Consider the following 23,883-nt stretch of genomic DNA (forward strand, 5'->3'; position numbering starts at 1 on the left):
AACTACATTTTAATTAATCCAAGTAGTACAGCACTCTGAATCCTCAGATATCCCAGATCAATTTGGACACTAACATGACTCATTTTACAGCATACTTCAACATTGCTCTAATAAATTCTTCAACAGTTCTTTTAAGTCTCAGAGGTAATCTAATTTCTCTTCTATTTTTATTATACAGGCTTTCAAAAGACATTTCAACTATATATCACTAAAATCATGTGGCTGTGGAATGCCAAATATAGCATCAGAAACCAAATACCTCTTCAATACTTGTATTAATTAAAAACACAAAAACATTCCTAATTGTAAAAGAAGGGAGGGGGTTGTATCGATAAAGCATTTTAATTTAAAATAGGTCTCTATTATAATAAAGATGAGCCACAGTAGCATTTGGAGAAAAGGCTCAGCAGTGAACTAGCATAATAATAAGAGGTAAATGAGAAGACAAAAAGCAGGATGTTCAGTGTTCAACACATGGTGCAGTGTCATATGCATTTTCTGTATACTTCAGGCTTATGGGAGTCATGCTTAAAGTCTGACAAAAGATGCATAGAAAAACATGGCAAGCAAAGAACCAGATCCCAAAATAAGCAAGTTTTGAGCTAATACATCATAAGACCCTTAAGATGATGTCATTTATATCTTTAAATTTAGAAAGCACATAAATTTTCCTGTGCATTCTCCTCTGCATCATGAATTCACCAGTGTTTGCTGCTGTATGGAAATGAAAACTGTCCCTGCTTCTCCTGAGACACTGCAGTCCCCAGTATCATTCAATCCCCAGCATTAAACGTGACCTGCAGAGGTGGCTGCACACTGTCCCCATCCAGCAGCAGCAGCAGATACCAAATCTTCCTTCAAGAGGGATGTAAAAGCCAGAAAAAGATCCAGACAATGTGAAAGGACCAGGAAAACCCCTGAAGACAACGTTCAAGCAGAAATAGCCAAACCCAAGAGAAAGGCAGCCAGCACATGCCACTGAAGCCAGTGGCAGTAGGTGGTAGGAAAGGGAGTGAGGGCAAGAGATGTGGAGCTCTAATTCTGAGCCAGAACATTTCTCCTTGTTGTCATGCAGAAAATGCGTTGTGTTCTGCAAAATCCAAGCCTCTCCCCTTCTCAACAGGGTCAGGCTCTGGACAGTCATGGTCCCTGCAGAGGCACTGCCACACAGGGGTGGAAACACTCCTGCTCCTGGCAGCTCCTACCCCTGTGAAGGGGTACCAAGTCCCCCCCTGCTACACCACCAGGACAAATGCAGTCCAACTCTGCCAGCTGTTCACTGTTGTTACCTACATTTTTTGAAAAGACAGGCACTGAAGAGGCTGGGGGAAAGAGAGAGAAGTAAATTCACACATCCCTTATCCCAATGTATCCATAAAGCTGACAAAACCCAACCCAATTAAAATAAAGTATGAATTAGATTAGTTTTCAAGGGTGAAACTGGTCTGTGCAGGATAAAAAAGCACATCTCACTTCTGTGCAGGAGCAGAGAAGTAAATCTGATTTAAGAGAAAGGTAATGGATTTCCTTTGACAACAGGCAAGGTCCAGTCCTATGCTCATGTCTCTAGCAAGGCATCTAGCTCATTATTTTCTGTTTGCTTCTGCTAACCCAACAGTACCACAGATATTCTATTTTACAGTTGTCATTACTTCAGAGGTTACAGTAATAATTTGTTTCAGTAAATAATCACAGAGTTGGGTAAAGGCAATGGCATTCTCTGGAGCATGTAAAGTTATTCCAGGCTGGAAACCAGTCATTCATGCTTAGCAGTAACTGTTTGTGAAACCAATGCTTGAAGAGCTAGGACTGCAAACCTCAAAAAGAAAAAAGGATCAAATTATTACTGCAGAACAGGGCCCAAAACCTGACTTTTTAATTTGGAGAGGCAGTCTCTGCACAGATTTGCAAGCCTCGGTCATTGTATTTTTTTTTTCCATACTGGGCAACCAACTGAGTATTTAGTTCAGGTTTCAGAAGAGCTTGAGTGATGTATTTAACACCCACTGAGTACACCACCACTTCCACCGTGTTCAAGCCAGCACGAAAGGAACAGCTGCTGTGGCTCTCCCTGCCTCAGGTTAAGCACCAGACTGGAAACCCCGCACCAGCAATGTGTGATAGTACCTGCACTTGCATGCTGCAGCCTCGAGTGATCAACAATTCCCCTCCTAATTTTCTATTCTTCACTCATTCCATATCTTTTAATTGTATCCAAGGAAAGGTAAATAACATGGTCCACTTCACCTTGGGCTGACCCTAAAAAGGGCTTCAAAACTGCAAACTTGGGCAGATCATAGCCAGGACCTCAGAAGGGAGCCCAAAACAGCTTGAGCCTACAAAGCTCTGTCACTCCATGGCTCTGAACTCTGGCTGATAAAGAAAGGTGTAGAAGAGATAGGTCAAAAGCCTCCAACCTGTGTACAATACAGCAAGAATTCAAGAGACCAAACAGTTCTCAAGTTCCAAATTGAAAATGGGAAGCAGAAGTGACAGCAGAGGATTTCAATTCAAAAGACTGCTGCTGCTCTGGTTTGTTGGTCAAGACTTTGTGTTAGCCTGTATTTCACTAAGGACACTTGCAGTCTGCTATTCAAGGGTGAAAGAAAGTTCCTTCAGCTGTATTCTTGTGTTCAGTTGTGGGGTCATTTTTCTAAGAGTTCTGAAGAGTACAGAGCCAGGAATTGGACATGATCACACATCCATAGATCTGTGCATTCCACACAGTCTGCTACAAGGTGTGAGCAGCTCTCCTGCAGGACAAACAGGAGTCAATCCCAGTCTCTCTCAGATGGTTCCTCCTGTTCCTCTCCGAGGCCCAAAGCAGGCAGCTGCTCCTCCTCACTAGGAGTGCCTGCTGTGGCATCCCAGCAGATCAGGCTCCACTCCCCATGAATCCATACATTATTAATCTTATCTGAAGCAGACAGTGCTGACGCCCAGCTTCCTCAGTGTCTGGAGCAATACCAGCTGTCTCCAGCTCAGCACAAGGAAATTGAATCTTTGTATGTGTTAAGAAATATTTCCTAAGGATTCAGAATCCTTCCCCTCTCCTTTTCCCCATGCCTATCAAAGCAACTGCTGGGATTCACATGCCACTCCATGGCTCTGCATGCCCAGCAGCAGCACACTCCTTTCTTTATATTCTGCTTACACAATGACCGTGCCACTTTCTCTCATACAAGGACCTGGCCCAAACAGCCCATCCATTCAGGTTTTTTTGGATGGGTTAAGCAAGGACTGTCATTATCAGACCAACAGGAGATGCCCAGATTTTGCAGCCAGTGGAAGATAGGGCAGCACACCTCTCAGAGCACAGGAATGGACACTAAAGAAAACTACTGTACTCAACAATTCCTTAAAATGTACCTCTAACAAATCCTTCATGTTCTTGGTTCTAAGGCTCAACAATTTCTACGGTTCTTTCCATCAGCTGTGGAGCATTACAGCCAAAATACCACCCAGTTGCTGATGTTGTAAATAAAATAGTGCATTGCTACTGAAAGACAACAAAACTGAGAAACATCTAACAACATTAAGAAATGGTTTATAAGAAGTAGCAGATATGATTCTTATTCATCATCCCTTCTTAGAAGTGACCTTAATGAACTTGATGGCAAATTACACAAAAAGAGGGAAGAAATGGATTTTTTACTGACTCACAGAACTTTTGAAGTCTCTGTCCATCTCAGAGATGTTGTCATGGTTGTGTAGACAGGGCACAGACTGGTGCACTACAAAAACATGGTTTGACAGGTAGATTAACTCCTTAAAATGCAAAGAGCACTAACTACTGTAGCTAACTTTGCATCAGAAACTTGTTTCTTTGACCAGTTTTACATTTCAGGCTGCAGTCCAGCAGTAAGTTGGTTTATGAACAGTCACATTAAGACACACGTCTTGCATATCCCATCCTCTCAGGGAATTCAGGGGTCTCTGCTTTGTCAACATTATATGTGAAGAAGAGCTGTTTTTATATAAAAACACTTCACTCTGGGGTAAAAAGTGAATTCCAAACAGTTTTTGATCCCCTAAATCAGGAACTGAGACTTTGCTAGCAAGTGAGAGAGTTTTCTACAATTCAAAAGGTTACAATCAAGCGATGAAAGCAACTGAAATGGCTCACAAGCTGTCATTTTTACTGTAGAAAGTGACACACCATGTTCAGATCTAATAAAAGTACATCAGTTGTTGTTATGAAAAAGATACTAATTTGACCCACTGTATTCCACAGGCTTACAGCACTAATAAATCCATGTTTGTGTCATTAATCTATAGAACAAATGACCAGTTAGAATGCAGTAAGTGGTGATTAAAGCAATAGAAATGCCCCGTTATATGGATGTTATTGCCATTGTGTGTGGAGGCACTGTGTGGTAAAGGAGTATTAACCTCAAAAATCGTGCTCATTTTACAATTGGACTCTCCAGTGAAAGCTGGATTTGGATCTTGTTAGTATATTAACATGTTCTCAAGTATCATGCTATTTTTAAAATTGGTAATTATAATGAAATACTCTGACTGAATAATATTACCCTCACCCACTTATACCATCAAAACAAGATGTCAAATTTACTTTTCCTAAAGCTTGATTTTGGCAAAGCAAGTAATCTGTACACTCAGGTACTCTTCAGAAAGCAAGATTAGCAGCCATTTACCTCCTCAAATACTGCAATTTTTACATTGCCACACTTGCCACATAACTTCAGTCATGGCAAATAAAAATCTGTCATCAATCTGTGTTTGACAGGGCTCTTTATGCTTCTTGGAGCAGGCTGACAAGCTTTGAAGCATCAGTCCTGGTAAGAAGTACTTGAAAAAAATAAAGATTTCCAACTAGAAAATTGAAATGTATTATACATCCATACTCAAATCACAAGGCAAACCTACTCCCATGTATTTACCTGGCAAATATGAATGAAGGTGCTTTGAATGTTTATCATTGCAACAGAGGAAGGCTGGATAAGCATTTATAGCTCAACAAATTAGCTTTAGCCTTTAGCCTTCCCCGCACTCATATCTGGGTTTGACCCTTACAGTCACCCATGTATTTCTATTAAGATACTTTCACTAAGCCTCCATCACAAGGCAATGACAATTAGTTCCCATTACCTGACTTCCAATTAACCAGAGGTCTTAACAATCTGATGTCTCACATACTAATGTAGAGTTGGAGCCAAGATCTGCCTGTTTATACAGGACAAAACAAATTAAATATACACTAGCAAGAGAGTTAGATTTTAATAATGTAAGACACAGTATTTGTCCAAGCAAAAGCACGAGGGGAATACACTAAAAATCAAAAGAAAATACCCACCCCCAAACGTGGCTGTTGAAGGAAAATTATGGTTGCATCTCATGTAGAAATGTTGATGTATGAGTTCAGAGTTGCTGCCAAGGTTATGGTCATTCTGAATACATATTGGTCACTCAGCTTCTACCCACCAGATGTAAAGAATAAAACAACCTATAGGTTGGCATAGATCTGATACTTCATGTAAAATTAAACAAGTTATTTGCTTTTTTTGTTGTCTTGTTTTGTCAAAACCAACCACCATTCTGCATGTGTTTAGAAAAAGTCACATTTTTCAGGAGTCTTTTAATCAATTGTAGCAATTTATAAACCCATTTCAAAAATAAATATTTAGAGGTCATGTAAGCAATGAACTCAGAGAATGGCTGAGATCCAGGCATTGTGCAGACTGAATGACATGATACTCCAGACATTTTTCTGCCCATGTGGTGCCATCAAAGAATTTTGGGGGTTTCGTTGTTTTTGTTTAAACATCATGACAAAAATTAGGAAGGAAATAGAGAGACATATGAAAACTGTGAAAAGAGACTGGAATAATGCAAGAGGGGTCATATCCCATCACTCAAACATGGGCCAGCAGAAGGGAAGGAATGAGATAAGAAGAAAAATCAGAGCAGCGATGGCAGCCAGGTCTTTTCTTGGAAAGAGCTTAAGAACAAAATTAAACCAAAAAAACAACCCTCACATTTCTCTTCAGACATCAGCTACTCTCTGTTCTCTCCTCACCAGTTTGGACACAGCTTTTACCAGGAAACCATTTTCAATTGCCCATTTGCACTGTGACGTGCTTGAGGAAAGCACTGAGGACTCAGCTGTCATGCCAACACTAAATGTGGCTGGCAAAATACTCTGCTCCACCTTTCCTTAATCAAAAATCTTTCTAAGGGTCACCAAGGAAAAGGGGAAGGAGAAACAACACCTCAGTGTTGACAAATAATCTGCCATTTCAGACCACTGGAAAACTCTAGAAAAGAGCTGCCTCTCCTTCCGTTTAAATATGAACACAAGAGACCGAGGCACCTTGATTTTGATACAAAGGATTATTCTCTGGCCTGGCCACCAACCATGCCAGGTCTCTGTAGCACTTTGCAGCAATATTCTTCATTGGGTTACGCTGCTAAATCAGCTGCAGATGCTTCTGTAGTCAATCTTTCCTTAGCTGTGTGCTTCAGAAAAAGTGAACTGGAAAACTCTGCATCATCGGCTCTGTATCAGCCACAAAGAACTGCATGAAACCATGAAGTCAAGCTCAAACACCCCTGGAGAATTCTGGTGCATCACTGTCACATCCCAATTTTACAATTGCATCCACTCAGCTGAAAGGATGTTTGAAACCAGCATTTCTGGGGACAAAGAAAATCTCATTTCATTCTTCTCTCATTACTGAAGTGTGGCTGAAACCTATTCTCAGAAAAGCCAAAAATAAATAAATGTTGGTATACACAGGAAAGTTTTAGCCTCAGAAGCAGAATTTCTCACCAGAACTGTTGAGCAGCTGAAGAGATAGGAAAGAACACTGTAACTTCTCTCAGATAAAGCAAATGCTAACATGAATCTATTGTCTCCCTTTAAGGTTCATTTACACAAAGGGAGGTGAGCCCATCAGTAAATAACAGGCTAAACTATCACATGCCCATAAACCTCTCATCCTGTAGCTGCCATACACCTGAACATCATCGTGAAAGCAGATCCCACACTCAAGGTGAAAGCCATCAAAGGCCTTCCTGTAAACTGGAGCTCCATTTCACACCCTGAGGTGCTGTTTGTTAACAGCATGACACGAGCCACTGTGCTCACAGAGAGGCTGGTTCTGAGAAACACCACTGCACTTCCACGCCTGACTCTGCTCCTGGTTCTCAGGTTTACCTCCATATCTGAAAAGCTTGTTTGGTGCTCCAACTCATCCTATACCATGAGCTAAAACCCTAGTTCTTCATTTTGGGTTTAAACCTGAGATTGAGAATCTAATAAAACCCAGGATACTCAAACTATGTCCTGCAACTACAAAATACAGTGCTTTTCCCAGAATCTTCTGTACATATAATGGAAAAAATACTACAAACCTCATCAGAAACAAAAGCCATCTTCTCTACAGAAGAGTAGAGTGAGATTTCAGAGGGCAGCCACAGCCTCTAGTGAAAACAGATATGCCAGAGCACAGAATGGGAAGATGATTTTTTTCCCAAATCACAGGCCAAGTTAAATGGCAATGCCAGGAACAGTATGCAAACCTTACTGATGTGGTAAAACATCTGCAAGCCCATGCGTGGCTTTTCTGCTCTTTTATGTGTCTCTACATCTAGTCATTTTTCACATGCTGCATACGCAAGACCGAACTGTGCTTTTCTTACACTTGGGGAGTGTTACCTGTAACTGCTCATTATTTTCACAGAGTAGGAAACACACCTTTGAATAGCCTTTGTTCATCAAAAATCCTGTGTCTTTATGCTTGCAGTTACCATAAGTCTCTTAGGGTTACTAGAAATAGTACCATATTTCTCTCATTTCTGGAAACTCTTTGTGGTTAAATAGGGCAAATCCTCCCTGTCTCTTACACTGGTAAGGTTGTTTCTCCAAGTGCCCACTGTGCTGAACTTGGGTTACAAGTTACATCACAAAAGAAAAAGAAAGCCATCAAGCATCCCCTATGGTCTTGGTGGCACATGAGCAGGGCAGGCAGGGAAAGGGAGGGAGCTGTGCTCCTCCTACTCCCTGCTTTGTATGTTTAATATCCCTGTTTCTCAGAACACTCTTGGTGACTCCTTGTCCCATGCAGAGCCCACAATGCAGTTCCCACTGCACATCCCATTTTCCTTGCTTCTTAGGGAATCAGGAGTTATATATGACAACCACAATATGTCTGTGTGTATGTCTATGTCTGTGTGTTGATCCCAGAGTTTTTGTCTTGGCTCACAGCCACTGAGCCAAGATTTGACAAAAAGCTGGAGAAAGCAAATTCCTGCAAGTTCTTACAAATTTTGTGAAAACAGGCAGGAAGGCAATTCTATAATTATCTTTGTGAAAGGCGAGGCTGGCATGTGCAATCCCAGAGAGAGGGGAGCATCCCAGCAAATTCCTCAACCATGGGAAAAGTATCCACTGAGACTCACAGTCAACCACTGGACACAAATTTATAGGCAAGTAGGCATGTTCAACCCCAGTGCTCAGAAAACTACTCATCTGGCTAGGCAGGCTCTGCAAAACATAGTCATTTGAATGATTTATTCCATTCTTTCTTCTAAATTTTCCCAGCACTGGATCAGGAGGGAGCAAACTGGTGGGTGACACACATTTGCTAGCACAGCAAGGATCTTTATAAAAGCAGACTTTGTATTTTCCAAATTAAAAAGGGAAAAAAAAAGCCAATGACAGGGTGTGGTAAGGAATCCTGTTTGTTTCTAAGCCTCTTTTCAAACCCTGTGTGCATGGACATTCAAATACAGAACAGCATCCATTCTGCAATAAGCACCAGGGTAGAGCCAATGCTTCTGTCTTGGGGTAGCTAAGTGTACTTTTTCAAGGCCTGTATTTCAGACCACAGGTATCTGTTATGAACATTTTGATCACACATCCTGGTCAGCTGTGACTGCTTAAATGAGAGGGGAAAGGGGAGGACTGAGCCCATCCTCACCCTTATTCAAGGGCCCCTTTAGCTGCCCACGTACACTTGAGCTGCACAAACCAGGCTGGCAATGGCCCTTTGCTCAGGCTGTTTGCTGCTCACCCTGCAGTGATGATCCAGGGCAGTCAGAGCAAAAGCAAGCCCCTCACCTGGAGATCTGCAGGCGACTGCAGGAAGCAGGCAGTGACCTTTTTGGCCAGCAAAAACCACAGCAGGAAGACAGGGCTTGTACAAACCTTATCACGCCACATAAAACTTCCCTGCTGGCATAGTAATGCAAAGGGAAACTATTTCCCACTGCAGCTTACTGTGTGAGGATGCAGCCTCAGTGCAAAAGGACCATGAATTTCCAGGCTGAAACAGTTGTGCCCGACCAGACATGCACTCTCCTAAGGAGTTCAGACCTGGGCAGGCACATGTCACACACATTGCCCACTACAGCAGCAGTGGTAAGAGCACAGCGAGCACAGAATGGAGCACAGGAGACTCAGACATGTGGCTGCACTGCCCAGAGGATCTCACCAGTGAGTGAGAACTGAGAACACAGCTTCTCTGGAACTTCCATCATCCCAGAAACTAAACACAGCCTGGCAGGAGAGCTGTGGACTCCCTACAGCTCTGTCCACTCACCCCAACTGCATCAAATCTTGCTACCTAACACCACTACCTTCTCTCCATCCCACAGATAGCTTCCTTTCTTCCCCCCATGAAGCTCTGAATGTTATTTTTCACAAGTTGAAATTACCAACACTGACAGAATTCTTACATCTCTGATTTAAAAATTATTTTTAAAAAGCTTTATGATTGCACTAAATATATCTCTGTGAAATCCAATCCTCTCCACTCAATCCCCATATATAGATCCTTTAATGGGAATTATTCCATTTATTTTCTAGTTTCCCAGGTGATGACATGACAGACCTTCAACCTGGTCTTGTGCAATCAGCAAAGGAGAGGTCAGTGAATTGGCAATAACAAAGTATTTGAGAGCCAGCAACAGGGAGGGGGAGTTCAGATATTCAACAATAATGTACTGGCACAATTGCATCCTTCCCTCCACAAAGACTCCAGCATAAGAAAAAGCTTCGGGAGCAGATCCTTCATCGTAATCTCCTAAGATAGTTTTGATCAGTTTGATTTGCTTGCCTTCATCTGCACTGGGACCTGCAACAGACACAAAGATCTGGTGCCTGAGGTCTAAAGAAGGGACCAAAATACACCAGGTCCTACACATTTGTGAAACTTGTAATAGGCAATCAGGCAAGGATCTGAGTTTAATCTCTCATCCCTGATTTTCTGATGCTTTACATTGCCCAGGTCAACAGCCACTTCTCCTCCACTCCTGAGTGGGAAGTTCAACAAAAGACAATCTTTCCTAGCAAGGAGAGCCTTGTTAGCTCACCAGTACGTGGGAATCTATACGAAAGAAAAAAGCAGCAACGTACTTTTAAAACATCAATTTAAATCCAGACCAGCTCTCCCTCCTCAGTAAGGCTTCAGTGTAGTTGCTCCTGTTGGTGAGGGAGTGGAAGTGGTGATATTTCAGGCCTGTTCTTCAGCAGTGCTCTACAACCCTGGCTCTGGAGCCAGCCTGCCAATCAGCCACCTTGCTCTGTTTGCACACAAGCCCAAGTGGAGTAACCTGAGGAGACATTAGCAACTCAACACTCACCACAGCTTCATGCTGTGGTCTGACCAAGTGGCACAGGCTCTTAACCACAGCACGCTGTGAATGCTAATCCCTGCCTGATATTTCATGTCAGCTCCCACTGTGAATCAGCACAGAGAGCAATGGAGTCTGGCTTAACAGGTGGGCTCAATTGCACTTGCACTTTTCGGACAGAGAGGGATTATCGTTCCTACCTACGTGACACAATGATCCCGACTGCAGTCCATCAACATCCTCCAAATGGTGCCCTGGCAGGGCCAGTGTGCAGCCAGGGGTGTCCCAGCAGAGTCTGCCTGAGGAGCTCAGCCTTTCCCTTCAGGGGAAACACCAAAGCTGATGTCACTCACACCTCACCTGACTGTGTCGAGCCAACCTGTTGAGCCAACCACAACACAACAGTGACACTTTAAAAGAAGTGTTCAGGACATGCTTTTCATGTGAGCACAGTCAATCCAAACACAGCATCGCTGCCTCCACCTTATCCCCCTATGCAAGGCTTTAAAAAGCTAAAGCAATAGCTAAACGTGGATGATGAAAACATTCCTGGGAACTGGAATATGCTGAACACTAGGCAAGAACATGAAGTTAGATATTTTCTGTCTCCAGAAGTGGTTTTTCATGACATATTAGACTTCCTAATTTTTATACTTCTCCTTTGAAGTTCAGGTCCAGAGTGAGGCCCCAAGGCAGTGTGACACAGGAATGTGTGCAGCCAATAGGGTACAGTACAGGGTAACAATTCCTTTAGATTGCCCATCCAGAAAGGCCAGATACTTTGAGAGGTACCCAGAGCATTTACAGCTGCCTGACTGGAGGAAGCTGTGGATACAAATCTGTTCCAAGCAAGACTGCTTCTCACCCATGTAGACTGGGAGCAAGTCTTCCAAACACTCAATAAAGAGCAAAGCTTTTGGAGGCATGACTGTTCTTAATGGATGTGCCAAGAAACGAAGAGCTCTGCTGTTATGGAGGGAGTCAGCTATCTGCAGACAAGATACTGTGCAGGATCACTTCTAAAACAAAGTCAGTTACTTCCTTCCAATTGGTTTCTGAAATCTGCAACAGCCATAAGAAAAGTATTCAAGAGAAAAAATAGGGGATTAGCTGGAAAAATACTTTTTTGTATATTAGTATGTTTAATTGCAAGTGGAATCAGAATACATTCTCCTAGTGATAATGTAATTTAAGCAACCTGTTATTCAGCATTGTGTTGAATCAATATTCTGCAGAATGTTACCTTCCATGCCAAGTTAATCCCCCTATCCCATCCCCAATACACTTGTTCCAAAAAACTCACTATATTTAATCCCGAAGTTTATAAAGCTGATAACAAAAGCTATTGTAGTCAACTCTAGAGAATTACTTGCCCAGTTCTCTTGAGATCTCTACAGAAACTCCTGCTGGTATAATATTTAAGACTTTAGTCCCTAAAGCAATGTTTTCCATATGATTTCAGACCTAAAGCTACCTAAGTTGCATCAAACTGCTCAGACATGTTGATCCTGGCATCAGCTCAAGTTCTTTTAAAATACAGTTAAGATGTGCAATAAATAGAGAACAATGAAGTCACCACATGAGAAAAAACTTCAAGTTACCAATCAGAAAAAGCAGAAACATGAGCAATCATTTCAAAGAGTGGCTGAGTGCCCTCCTCTCTCAGTGCTTGCTCAGCCACTATGCTCTTCAAAGTACTGCATCTCACCCTTCAGTATGCTCTAGATCAAGGATGGAGATACAGGTTAATACATAACCCAAGAGCAGTGAATATATTTGAAATTCCACCTGATCCTCATCAAAGGAAAAAATTCATCACCCGTACTTCAGAGTGCAAGAAGTTACCAAATGCCCCTGAGGATGCTGGCTCCCTTCTGAAATATGGCCTTCCCCCCACAGCAACAACACCAGCTCCAGGTGGACTCTGTGGGCTCTCCATGGGATCTTCACCTTTCAATAGTGGCTTAGAACCAAGATTGTGACTGTTGAAGAACAAGGGCGGAAGGGCTGAATCCCAAGATAAGTAAGCAGCAGGGCTGACCTCATCTGCTGTTCCCTAGGGCATTCCATTTAGGATCGCATGAGGTTCCTGAAACAGTATATGAAAAACAGACATTGAGGGTTTATTATTCATAGGCAGGAAGTAAACAACGTTTAGCAGGAATTAAAACCACTTATTCAGAGAAATTTAAAACACAAGCCCCACATACAAATCGTGCTGGGGTTAAAGCAGTACGTGGATCCAATGAGGGAGCACAGGAGGAACAGGCCACAGGAAAATCCACACTAGTAGTGCATGTGGACACATACACTAGTGAAGGTACAGAGAGAACTAGAGATCCAGGTATCCAATGTCCTTCAAGAAACATGGCCACTACATTAGAATACTAAGAATTAGTTTGGTTCAAGTCCATTCCTAGAGAAGTCAGTAGAAGAAAAACAGCAACAAAAACTTCCAAAACAAACAACACATTTCAGCGGGTAGAAAATCAAGCTCCTTATGAGCACTTCTGAAAGTCCCCAACCTACATCCTCTCTGCTGAGACCGGTGTCAAAACATTTCAGCTTTTGTCCACTTTGAGATCTATCCCATGCAGATGAGTCTCACCCAAGTTTCCCCCTAAATATGAGAAAGAAATCTACTTTTTAAAGTATGAATTTAAATATTCTCTGATACTGAAGCTTATCCTTGTAACATGCTGCAGACATTCAGGGGAAATTAACCGGGAAATAAAGGTTTGAGAAACACCAACAGTATAGTAAAAAAGCAGAAGATGCATATGATGGGCCCAGAATTTCACACCTATCAATGCAGCGAGCCACGTTCTTTCATGCAAATCTTTTCACTGTTTTTCTACAGTGATGACCTCAAGGACATGTATCTCTAGGCCTTAAATCACAGGAGCCTCAGCTGCCTGAGCTGCAGTATTTGCAGCATTAGGATCCATAGATGAAGGCAGCTGGCACTGCTCTCCACCCACAGTCTGTGACAGGCTCGTGTGGACTGCACTGCAAGCAAGGCAAGTCCTGCATTGGTCTATTGGTCATCTACCACCAAACTGGCCTTGAGACCAAGTTAAACCAGAACAACCATATCAGGGCAACATCACAGAGCAACTACTCCAAGAATAAGGCTTTTGCTTGGGTTAAACAGATTTACAGTGATCTCCCCTAAATATTTCTCCCCCTGCCACTCCCCACCCCAGTATGCTGCAATTTACTCCAAGCAGTTGAGGATTACTCACTACTCTGAGATCAACGTTTTTTTTGTTTTGTTCCCTTAGAGGCAAATTAACAACTAAGGAAGAAATAATTTTAAAAGTATAATACTCAGTGCTTATATAATGTCAGCAACTCAAAGAGGTGCATGTCCTTTTTAATGTACTTATCGATCACAATTCTAGAAAACTGGACATGCCTCTAACTCAGTCTTTTACAATAGGTGCCAGTTTTTAGAAAAAAAAAGTTGTCTTTTCCAGTACCAAAAAAAATCATACTTTTTAGGACCCTAGAAAGGAAGAAAAACAGCTTTTGGTCAGTTGCATCTAATGCAGCCAAAGTCTCACACTCAGCTAACAAAAAATAATTCTCTTGATGTAGCCAAGCTGTACTACACTGATATCTGGGTATTAGCCTGGTGCTGGAAACACCTAATTCATAAAAATCTGGAATTCTATTCAAAAGCTGATAAGACACATGAATCTCTATTGTCAGGTACAGCACCAGAGCACAAAGAAGCTCTTGGTTTTGAATCCACACATTAAAAACTGTAAACATTTACAGTAGGTTCTGCAAGAGCACAGACACATAGTCCAGGGCATCTCAAGGCCAACTCGCTGCTCTGGCCCCCTGGCTTTATAATTCTACATATTACTGAAATAAACCCAGCTCAAAGCACCATTCTGAAAACCCAATGGACTCACAAGTTGCTCCACTTCCATGTTCTCATGTTCTAAGAGATGGGCATAGAACATGATAAAAATATTAGGAATTGGGTTTTAGGAACTGTGATCTCACAGATGAGAACAGAACAGTTTCAGCTGAAGTCAATGGAATTATACCCACAGACATGAGATCACAACGTGGCATTCAAAAAATACCTTCAATCATAAAATCCCCAGATGCAATGCCTGTGGCCAACATTTATATTAGCCACACGTGCATTATCCTGAAAGAAGGTTTTAATTATTTTTATAGTGAGATAATGTTCCCTTGACGATCCTAAAGTCTAGTAGCATGTAGCAATTAAATTTCATTCTTGAGAAGACAATAGCAAACATCTGCTACTTTGAATCTATACAAGAATTAGCAATTTTTCCATTTCTTCACAATAACAGTGACTTTTCCACAATACCATAAAAGCTACTGACAAGCTACATACAGAAATTTGAGGAGAAAGCAGGGGAAAGTCTTCTCTGGGGCCAAGTGCAAACTGGAAGTTTTACACTTTGCCAGCTGCAAGAAAAACGGGAAAGAAAACACTTCATTCTGTAATAGAGTATCAGCTAACACACTTAGCAGAAGGAAACACATTCTTCACCAGCCAAATCTGACTTTCATTCCATGAACTAAAAATATATCTAGAGAGGTTTGTTAATATGGTTGACCTCAAAATTTGGAACTTCCTTCCTTCCAGATGCAAAATAGCTCAAAATTATGCATTTTCAGGTAAGGATCCAAGGGCCTCTCTACTGTCTATATTCCCCACAGAAGTTAATCACAAGCACTGCTGAACACAGTCAGTGCCTAAAACTAAGGAAACACTCCTATCCCCATGTATAGATAGAACATTGAGCAATTAGTCTCTTCTGTGTTGCCTAGGATACACTTTACAGAGAATATGCCTTTTCCCTACCAAGCACAGTTTAGAGTGGCAATCGTTTGATTACCAAATTTAAAAGATTAGCAGCCTGTTAGGACAAATTCCTGCGATGAGCTGATTTTACATGGCCAGTGATCTACTGAACTTCCACTGCCAGGGGTCAAGAGTGCCAGCAGGATTCTCCATGCACAGGGACACTAAGGGATAGAACTCCAGCAGCTTTCCTTCTCAGGTGACCCTCAACATTAGTCCAACATAATGTGCTTACAACACTCCCAAGTACCCATATATAATCATCTGGCAGAATATTCTCTGTTCTGTAGTTTTTCTTCCAAATAATTTACAGGTTTGGATTTTTTTTTATAACTCCAGGATAGGTAGTGAGCGGTTCAATAGCTCCCCTCAGTTTTTGCCTGTTTGCACAGTCCACTAAAAGCAACTGCTCTAAAGTGGGCACACATTTTTAAATTAAAAGTAAATTCATGAGATCCTACCCTTGATTGTCTAAAGAATTCATTCAGCTGTTTTGATATAACCATTTGGAAACAACAGTTTTATCCCAAACCAGAAATGACACTTCTTCTATTGGCACAGTGGTGAGGAATGTGGAGTTACAAATCATGCAGTCAGTAGGAATAGCAGACATTTCAAACACAAAATCTAAATAAACGGACTAATTTTTTCTATAGCCACTGACAAAGTAAGTGAATATAATTATGTAGGAACAAAGCAACAGTACAGCTATTACTCAGTGCATGAGCCCTGAGCAGTTTCATTACGCAACGTTTAATTCAGAAGAGTAAGACAGTCCTTCCATCTGAAAATTTTATTCCAAACCAAATTAAAATCCTGGGGAAATATAGCAAGCAGTTTAAAACACATCCTAAATAAAAAAGCAGAAAAATAGATATCTGTCTTAAAAGAGACAAGGAAGTATAGTTTGATGGGTTTTGTTTAACTGCTTCATTTTGAGGCCAAGCCTCATTTGAATATTTCATTCAAACTACAGACAAAAAAAAATACATTCACAGAGTCTTTAACAATCTTGTGTATAGCTAATGTTTTCTTGTAACAGGGCTGCTTCACTCTACTTTTAACTTGCCTTTGAACTCCATCTCCTTAAGATGCCTTTGCAGTAAAAAAAGATGGTGAGGTTTGCAGCCTGACTTGACGTTACATGTAAAGAGGAGCTCTCCACAGCTGGCTCACAGTAACACCCTCTGAACACTCCTTGGCAAGGGCTGTAGAGATCCACCACCTCTGGCAGCCAAGAAGAAACAAGGGGTGGAGGGAAAACCCTACAGGTTAATTTGGTGGGATTTTTCTATCTCTCATTCAGAGGTGACAGAGAGACACAGCTCATTGTCTAAGACTCTGCACAGCTCTGACCTGCTTGTCACATAAAACCAATAAATTGCCCTCCTAAGGAAGTAGCACTTACCTAAATAAATTGTAGGCTACAAACATCTTGCATCATGTCAGGACTTTGAGGTCATGCAGCAGGCAAGTGCATTCAGATCCAGGTAGGCAAATGTCTCATTTATGTTTTAAAACCTCAAATGATGTGGTATTTCACAAACCTTTTTCTACTGCAGCATCTTGCCTGGTTCATCCAGTTAAAAAGCTCCAGGATGAAACTGTGATATTGTGAAGGAAGTGAATTGCCATCCATTTTGTTAGGAAGGATGATGAAGACATGGGAGGAACACCCAAAAAAGCAGTAAAGAAAGGTCTACAGTATGTAATTGTACCAGCTCTGCATCGCTGTGTAACCTAGTATAAAACTGGTTCTTGTTTTCTCCCTAGTTTCTCATCCTGCATCTGGCAACTTTCCCCATCCATTGTGAATGTCCTGATCATTCACAACTCTCTCACACCTCAACCTTATTAGCTCAGCTGCCCTACTGGGGGTCTTTACTGTGCCTTTGACTTAAATAGGAGCTTTTCTATTGGTGCAAAGAAATCCTGACCGAAGTCTTCAAATAGTGCCAATACATATGCTTATGGCTAAATAAAATAAATGCGAAAAATGAAGCAATACAGCAGTTAGATCCATTACATGTTCTTGCAGTGACTAATAATTTCTTTTGTGTTTCAGAAGACTTTTAAGAGTCAACTGAAGCATGGGAAAATATTTAATGTGATTTTCCAAAGCACTGTATTTCTGAAGCTCTGCCAGTCATGTAGTAGATTGAACCCAGCATTACGAAGTATTCTCACATGTAACCACAGGGACTCTATGACACAGGTTATTTAAAGCCTTGCCTTGTGAGATTCATTTACAATTCTAGGTAAAGCACATTTTTGAATGTATTTCACTGGCAACTGTCTGAAGCTGTGTTTCAAAAACCAGAGTGCAAATTTCACAGCCTCTAGTTCCAGCAATTCACATCCTATAAAATATTCAGAATTTTTATCTTTTGCTGAATAGCTGGAATCCCACGCTCTTGCAAGACAATTTTTATATTTTTTTTCCTAAACAATAAAAAATAACAAGGGCTGTTAGCAGGTTGGAAGAGGGTCAACAAAACTAGTGTCATGGGCTTTTTATTTCCTTTCTTTCAAACTCCACGGGGAGTCTAATGATCAAAACTTAGCAAAGTGCGTAAGTATGTTGTGTAACAGGATTGTTAGATCTCTTGGCTTCAAACTAAAAAGACTATAAACCAAAATTCCTATTATGGCTATTTCTTGATGTCTGGTGGTCTGCTATGCTCTCCCAATATGGATAGTAGTTTCCATCTTCTTGCCATTAAGATTTCTGATTAAAAAGCATTGCTGCAATACTTCCATGAAATTACTGTGATCTGGGAATTTTTCTTTTGGAAAGAATGTAACAGAATAATTAATGTGTCTATCAATTCCATTCTCTTAGTTAATGGCGAAAGTGAAAGGGACAAATTATAACCACTTGCTTGCTTTGGCTATCACATTGACAAAACGTCAAAGGATCATGGAATCATTTAGGTTGGAAATGGCCTTTGTGTTGGACCCACTTGGAGAATTCCACAATGGCAGAAACTCCATCTTCTTCTGCCCACAGAGACCTGTCCAGAGGGACAGTGCAGACTCACAACAAACATCTGAAATAAAGCTGGGTCTTCCTAGAAACATCTGAACTAACACTTCACTGCTGATCCACAAGAAAAGGGAAAGCAGACAAATTTGAAGCATATTTTGTACTTATGCTTAAGCGATTCCTGGTTGAAGTTTAAAAGGCTGGTTTTGATCAATGAAGTTCTCTGTTTCTCTGTGCTATGCTAAGGAATGCCTGGCCTTTCTTTGGCTGGTGAGATGGCCTGAGACTTGGCCCCAGCAGAGCCAATGGTTCCAAAGCTTTCCTTATTAAATGTTTCACCTGTTTGGAGGGTTCTGCTGTGCACAACCCACCGCTGTGGATTACAACCAGTGACCAGCAAACAGTGTGGGGCTTCACCAGTGTGACTAAGAAAGGAATCCAGCCTGAGTGCCACGAACAGCAAAAGCCAAATCTTAGTCACACGGAATTCAGTGGCAAACTTCCTACTGATTTTGTGGAATTCAGAACTTTCTTTCTAGTCACAGACACTTATCTATTAAAAAACACAGAAGGAATCTGACATTAGACTTCCTCAATATATGTACTAAGGTAAAACTTTTTGCGTATTTTCACAAGCACCTGATGTTGAAACTTTTCTTCCAAAATTAAAATTTCACATCCTTTGGTATTTCTTATTTAGTATTCTACCTTCCCACTCTCTTGGTATTTTACAAGCAGATCTTAGCATCATAAAATAGCACACCACACATAAATACACACCACACATAAATACACACCACATCAGACATAGCAGACTTTTCTCAAAGTAACTGAATTCACAAATTTGGAGGTCAGTTGTTTTCCTCTAAATAGCTAAGCCAGTCTTTCCCCCAATAAATCTAAAGCATCATTTTAGATCTTCACGTGTAAGTTGAACACTATTTCTTAACTCCTCAGAGAAAATACTGATACCTAACAAGCTTTTTTTTAAAAAAAGAAACCCAAATCCCCCCGAAATCAAAATGACCAAAACAAGAAACTCAATCAGGAAATAAATAAGTTCCTAAATTTCTGCAAATGGCTGGACTTGCCTCAACAGGCCTTAAATGCATCTGCAAAATATAAATGAAAGTTAATTAGATAATCTTGTAACTATAACTGCAGGTTTTATTGCATATTTTGAATAGTTATTTGCTTCCAAGGGATGCTAATATTTAATTTGGCTCTTTCATTTAGAAGTTTCTTTCTATGGCTTTTCCAGAAGAAAACAGAATTCCTTGATTTTGGTTATTGGCCCTGAAAACTGGGGTAATTTATTTGTAGATCACTGAAGCTGTGTTTGTTGGAGAGACAACTAACATCAATTGTACACCACAAACAAACCAACTGACCGCTACTGGTTTATAATTTCTTATATTTTAATACACTGAAGACAAAACACTTCAGGAGAATATTAAAAAAACAAAAGTCAGCTTGCCCCAATCAGATCTACTGCATGGTTTAGCTTCAGCACTAGTCAGTGGTAACTGAAAGTGCAGAAGTGTTTCAAGCAAATTTTTAATTATGCAGATAAACTGGGAAAAGATGACCACAAAAGACTAAAACATAATCAAGCTAACCATGTATAAAATTAGGATAAAGCACACACATGCCATATTATCCTTTGAAAAAACCCAAGTGGTCAGATTTCTGTAGGAAGCAGTGCAGGTTTTAAGGAGCAGTGGGCTCTGTCAGTAGATGAGTCCTTACTCTGCACTTACACCTTCCACAACCATTTGATGCACCAGAAGGTGTTGGGAGCAGCCTTGCTAATCCAAAATCCGCACAATCATCTGAGTTAAACGAGAGCTGAGTAACATAACAAGAAGTTACCCCTTTAAGTAAGATGTTGTAGGGCTCCTCCTTGAGGGATTTCTTAATCACTATAAAAACAATGTTCTAAATCCAGCTTCCATTGCTAGAATAAAAACAAATGCTGCTTCAGTTACCAAATTCAATGGTTTTAGTATCAATGTAAAGACAAGCTTCAAAATAACACTTTTCCAGAGGTCATGGCTCACAGATTCCAGGCATCATGATCATCAACCATTCCATCATCAAAACCTTTCAAAAGCAGGAGCCAAATTTAACTTCAGCACCTGATAGGATTGTATGAAACAGACAGACCAGCACTAAAGGATTCTTACATAGGAGCTTACACAAAGCCCTCCACAAAGCCCTCAAGAATGTGTGTTATCATAAAACACACTTAGGCATCTCATGTGATCTCAGCAAGCAAGCATGGGTGAGTGCACCTCATATGGCACTAAAATCAATGCTGCAGATTTACTGCTTCCTTCTCCTAAAGTAATGATGAAAGCCATTCTTCTTCCATATTACCTCCTCCATCGAGCTCTTCGGGCTGTTGTCTTCTGCTAAAGACATAAAACTTCAGCCTTGGCCATTTATTTGCACTAAAACATAGAAACTGATCCATCTTCTGCAGCTGCTAGCTTGTTCAAATCCCAATTTAGGTTGTATCTGCCTCATCAGATTTCCCCTCTCGTGATACCTGAGTAATTAGTTTTATTTTCTTCACACAAGCCTGTTTTTTCCATCTTTTTCCCAACTGAACTGCTGTAAGTTTTTCAAATGGAGGAAAAGTCAAGTTAGAAACTTGTTTTGGGGCAAGGGAACGGCTTTTAATTTTAACTTTTAAAAATGCATGATATATGGGTCATCGAAACCAGCAAGGTTCTAAAATTCAAAGGAAAGTAACTGTGATTAATAGATGGTTTTACACGAGCAGCGGTGAATAAAACCTAGCCACTAGGCAAATTCTAACAAGCCAAACTGACCAATGATAAAGGAAAGAGGTGATGACATCCAGCTGCAAAATAAGCACCACTTTTTAGAAGTTGTTTTTTTAAAACAATCTTTGGAATTTACTGTCAGATTTTATTTGCATCTTTTGCACTGAATTTTATGATGGTGTCCATGCAGAGATGGAAGCTCTGATGCAGTGTTACTAATCCTCTTATCCAAGTATTTTGGACACAGATTACAGCATTATGAGAAATACTCAGAACTCCAAGGCACAGGGGCGTAAGAAGGTTACTAAAGGCCATCCTTTCACAGGGGAATGAAAAGGCTTCAAGGAAGCAGAGTTGGATGTCACTGCTTGGCAATGCTCAAAAAAGTTTGTTTGGTCATTATTTTCCTTCAATGCATATCCATACCACTAACTCGAGCTCCTGCTGCTCACCTGGTACCCTACAAAGTCTAAAAACACACATGCTACCAGGCTCTAAAAAATTTCAGTTTGCATGTTCCTCATCTGCTTGAGTTTAGGTGGCTCTCCTTAGGAGAATAAGTGGAACAGGCCTGATCTGAGAGTGCTGTCAGAAGAGCTGAGGCTGCACAGCCCCAGGTGCAGCCCGCAGGGAACACAGCCCCTCCCTGCCTGAGCGGGAAGCGCTCTGCGAGTCAGAAAGTCTGTCTGATGTGCATCCACGTGGCCTTGTTATGCATGTGTGTGTAAATATACATGTCCACACACATGGGCAACACAGATTCCTTCAGCTGCTGGGCTCAGTCTGCCCAGCAGCCACTTCTGGATCCCAGTGCTCCCAGCTGCTGGCACCAGACAAACAAGCCCACTCCAGCTGCTGGCACAGACTGTCACACACATATCCAGGTATCTCCAAAAAGTGCTCTAGCACTGACTCATCTTGATGGGTTTCAGATCTGGACTCTGGGGCTGAGGTTCTCCTCAGACAGTCCTGGAAAGGACTCTAGGCCTGGTGTCCCTTCCTTTGTGTCTTTAGTTAGTTTTCTGCCTGTCATTGTGACCCTGTGCCCATCTGGGCCTGTGGAGGTGGGACTTTGTTGGGCCGATGGTCCCAGTGATGCCTGGGAGGTGTCCAGGGCAGGGTACCAGTTGGGATTCTCTGTCTTCCTTTGTGCTCACAAAATGCAGCAGATTGTTCCATACAAGCGTGACCTGGCAACTAAAATGCCCTGCCCTACCTTCACATTTCTTTTCCTTTTCAATTAATCTATTTTTGTGTAATTGGTGAACATCTGCCCTTCCTAGTGAACATTCGGTAAAATTTAGAGGAAGAATTAATGGCATCCGTATTAGAAGTACAAAACAGAGGCACTTGAGATTAGACAAAACAATCCTCACAGAGGGCATGAAAATAAATTCCAAACATATGCGACGGTGAATTTTACAAATGCCAATCCCTCTCGCTTTAGGAGAATAATTAAGCATTTGTCTCTTGATTTTTAAAAAAACTTTTAGTTTACTCTCAGGCAAAGAACTCCACAAACCTCACTGAACATTCACCCTAACCATGGGTACCTTCAGGCTGGCCTCACCCAGTGCTCCCAAGCTGGCTCTGCCACACAGGATGCGTTCAGCTAGTCCAGCACATCCCTTGGGAGAACAGGAGTGGTGGCCAGCAGAGCAGGCAGGCCTCCCTGACCACGCTCCTGCCAAGAGGTATTTTTGCGTTCTGACCAAGCACTGCAGGCAGCAGCCTGCTGCACTTGTGGGGAGTTGCTAAGCATTTCAACCAACTCTTTCCAAGCACGGGGAAAATTACTGCTGCTTATGTAATCTGTCCCTTGCCAAATGGGAATCTGGGAGCTCAGCTGAGCTGACGTTAGCATTTAAGTTAAGGAGCCAAAACATTTTTCACTCTGATGCTCTTTTGGTTTCCAGCACTGACTACAGATTCTGCTAAAAAGTTACATCACGGTCCTTAATGGCACCTATAGCATTAGGCCGAGGAGGGTGTTCTCTGAGGTACAGTTTGGAAGGCAAATTTTGGGAATGCAGGGACATGAAGTTGTACATAGCAAAGGCAGCAGCAGCAGCACTGGCTGTAAGCCCCACAGGGCCCAGGTACTGTGTGGCACCTGCTTATCCCATGTGCCAGGGGGTACCCTGCTGACCTGTGGCTCCTGGAAGGACACAGCCCCAGGTGTCTCCAGACAACCTTCCCACCTTGTTTCTTGAATTGGAAACTTATTTAACTTCTTAACTGCCAGCATATAATGGCATTGATTTACACTCACTGTCTCTTTGTTACATAGCTCTTGAAGAAGTTGAGTTCTTCATTTTTATACCACTTAAAATAAATACGTATCATGGAAAGAAGATGTATATGGCAAGAAAAGAAAACAGACAATTAAGAAGGATCTCGCTCAACAAAAACAGCATACTGATTAATTGAAAGCTCGTTTCATAGTTTGTCAGTAAATGGCAGTGATGAGTATCAATTTCAAAATAATAAGCATAAAATAAATACAAACTACCAGCTGAAGGAAGTCTGTTATGGAAGTCTTTTACAGCAGTAATAAACCCCAAATCCTGGAAAATTTTAAATGGTTCAAGACTACATGTTCTTATCGGGTACAAAAGCTGACTTACAAACTGCATATGAACGAAGAATAA

At 41.4% G+C, this 23,883-nt stretch overlaps 2 protein-coding genes across 9 annotated transcripts in view; one reads left to right on the plus strand and one right to left on the minus strand.

The window, feature by feature from the left end:
• Nucleotides 1-23,883, minus strand: part of LOC134561973 (uncharacterized protein C3orf26 homolog) — a 219,868-nt gene that overhangs the window by 37,319 nt on the left and 158,666 nt on the right. Inside the window, exon 1 of one of the 8 annotated variants that reach the window (XM_063419370.1) lies at nucleotides 12,445-12,550. The exons of the other annotated variants lie outside the window; for them this stretch is intronic. Within the exon in view, the coding sequence (XP_063275440.1) occupies nucleotides 12,445-12,538 (94 nt within the window). The 5' untranslated portion in view covers nucleotides 12,539-12,550. Of the gene's footprint in view, nucleotides 1-12,444; nucleotides 12,551-23,883 lie in introns of those variants that run through there. 8 annotated transcript variants of the gene reach the window in all.
• LOC134561975 (filamin A-interacting protein 1-like) overlaps nucleotides 1-23,883 on the plus strand; it is a 118,374-nt gene that overhangs the window by 7,133 nt on the left and 87,358 nt on the right. The gene's annotated exons all lie outside the window — the stretch shown is intronic.

The sequence above is a fragment of the Prinia subflava genome, chromosome 25 (assembly GCF_021018805.1).
Source record: "Prinia subflava isolate CZ2003 ecotype Zambia chromosome 25, Cam_Psub_1.2, whole genome shotgun sequence".
Classification (NCBI taxonomy): Eukaryota; Metazoa; Chordata; class Aves; order Passeriformes; family Cisticolidae; genus Prinia; species Prinia subflava.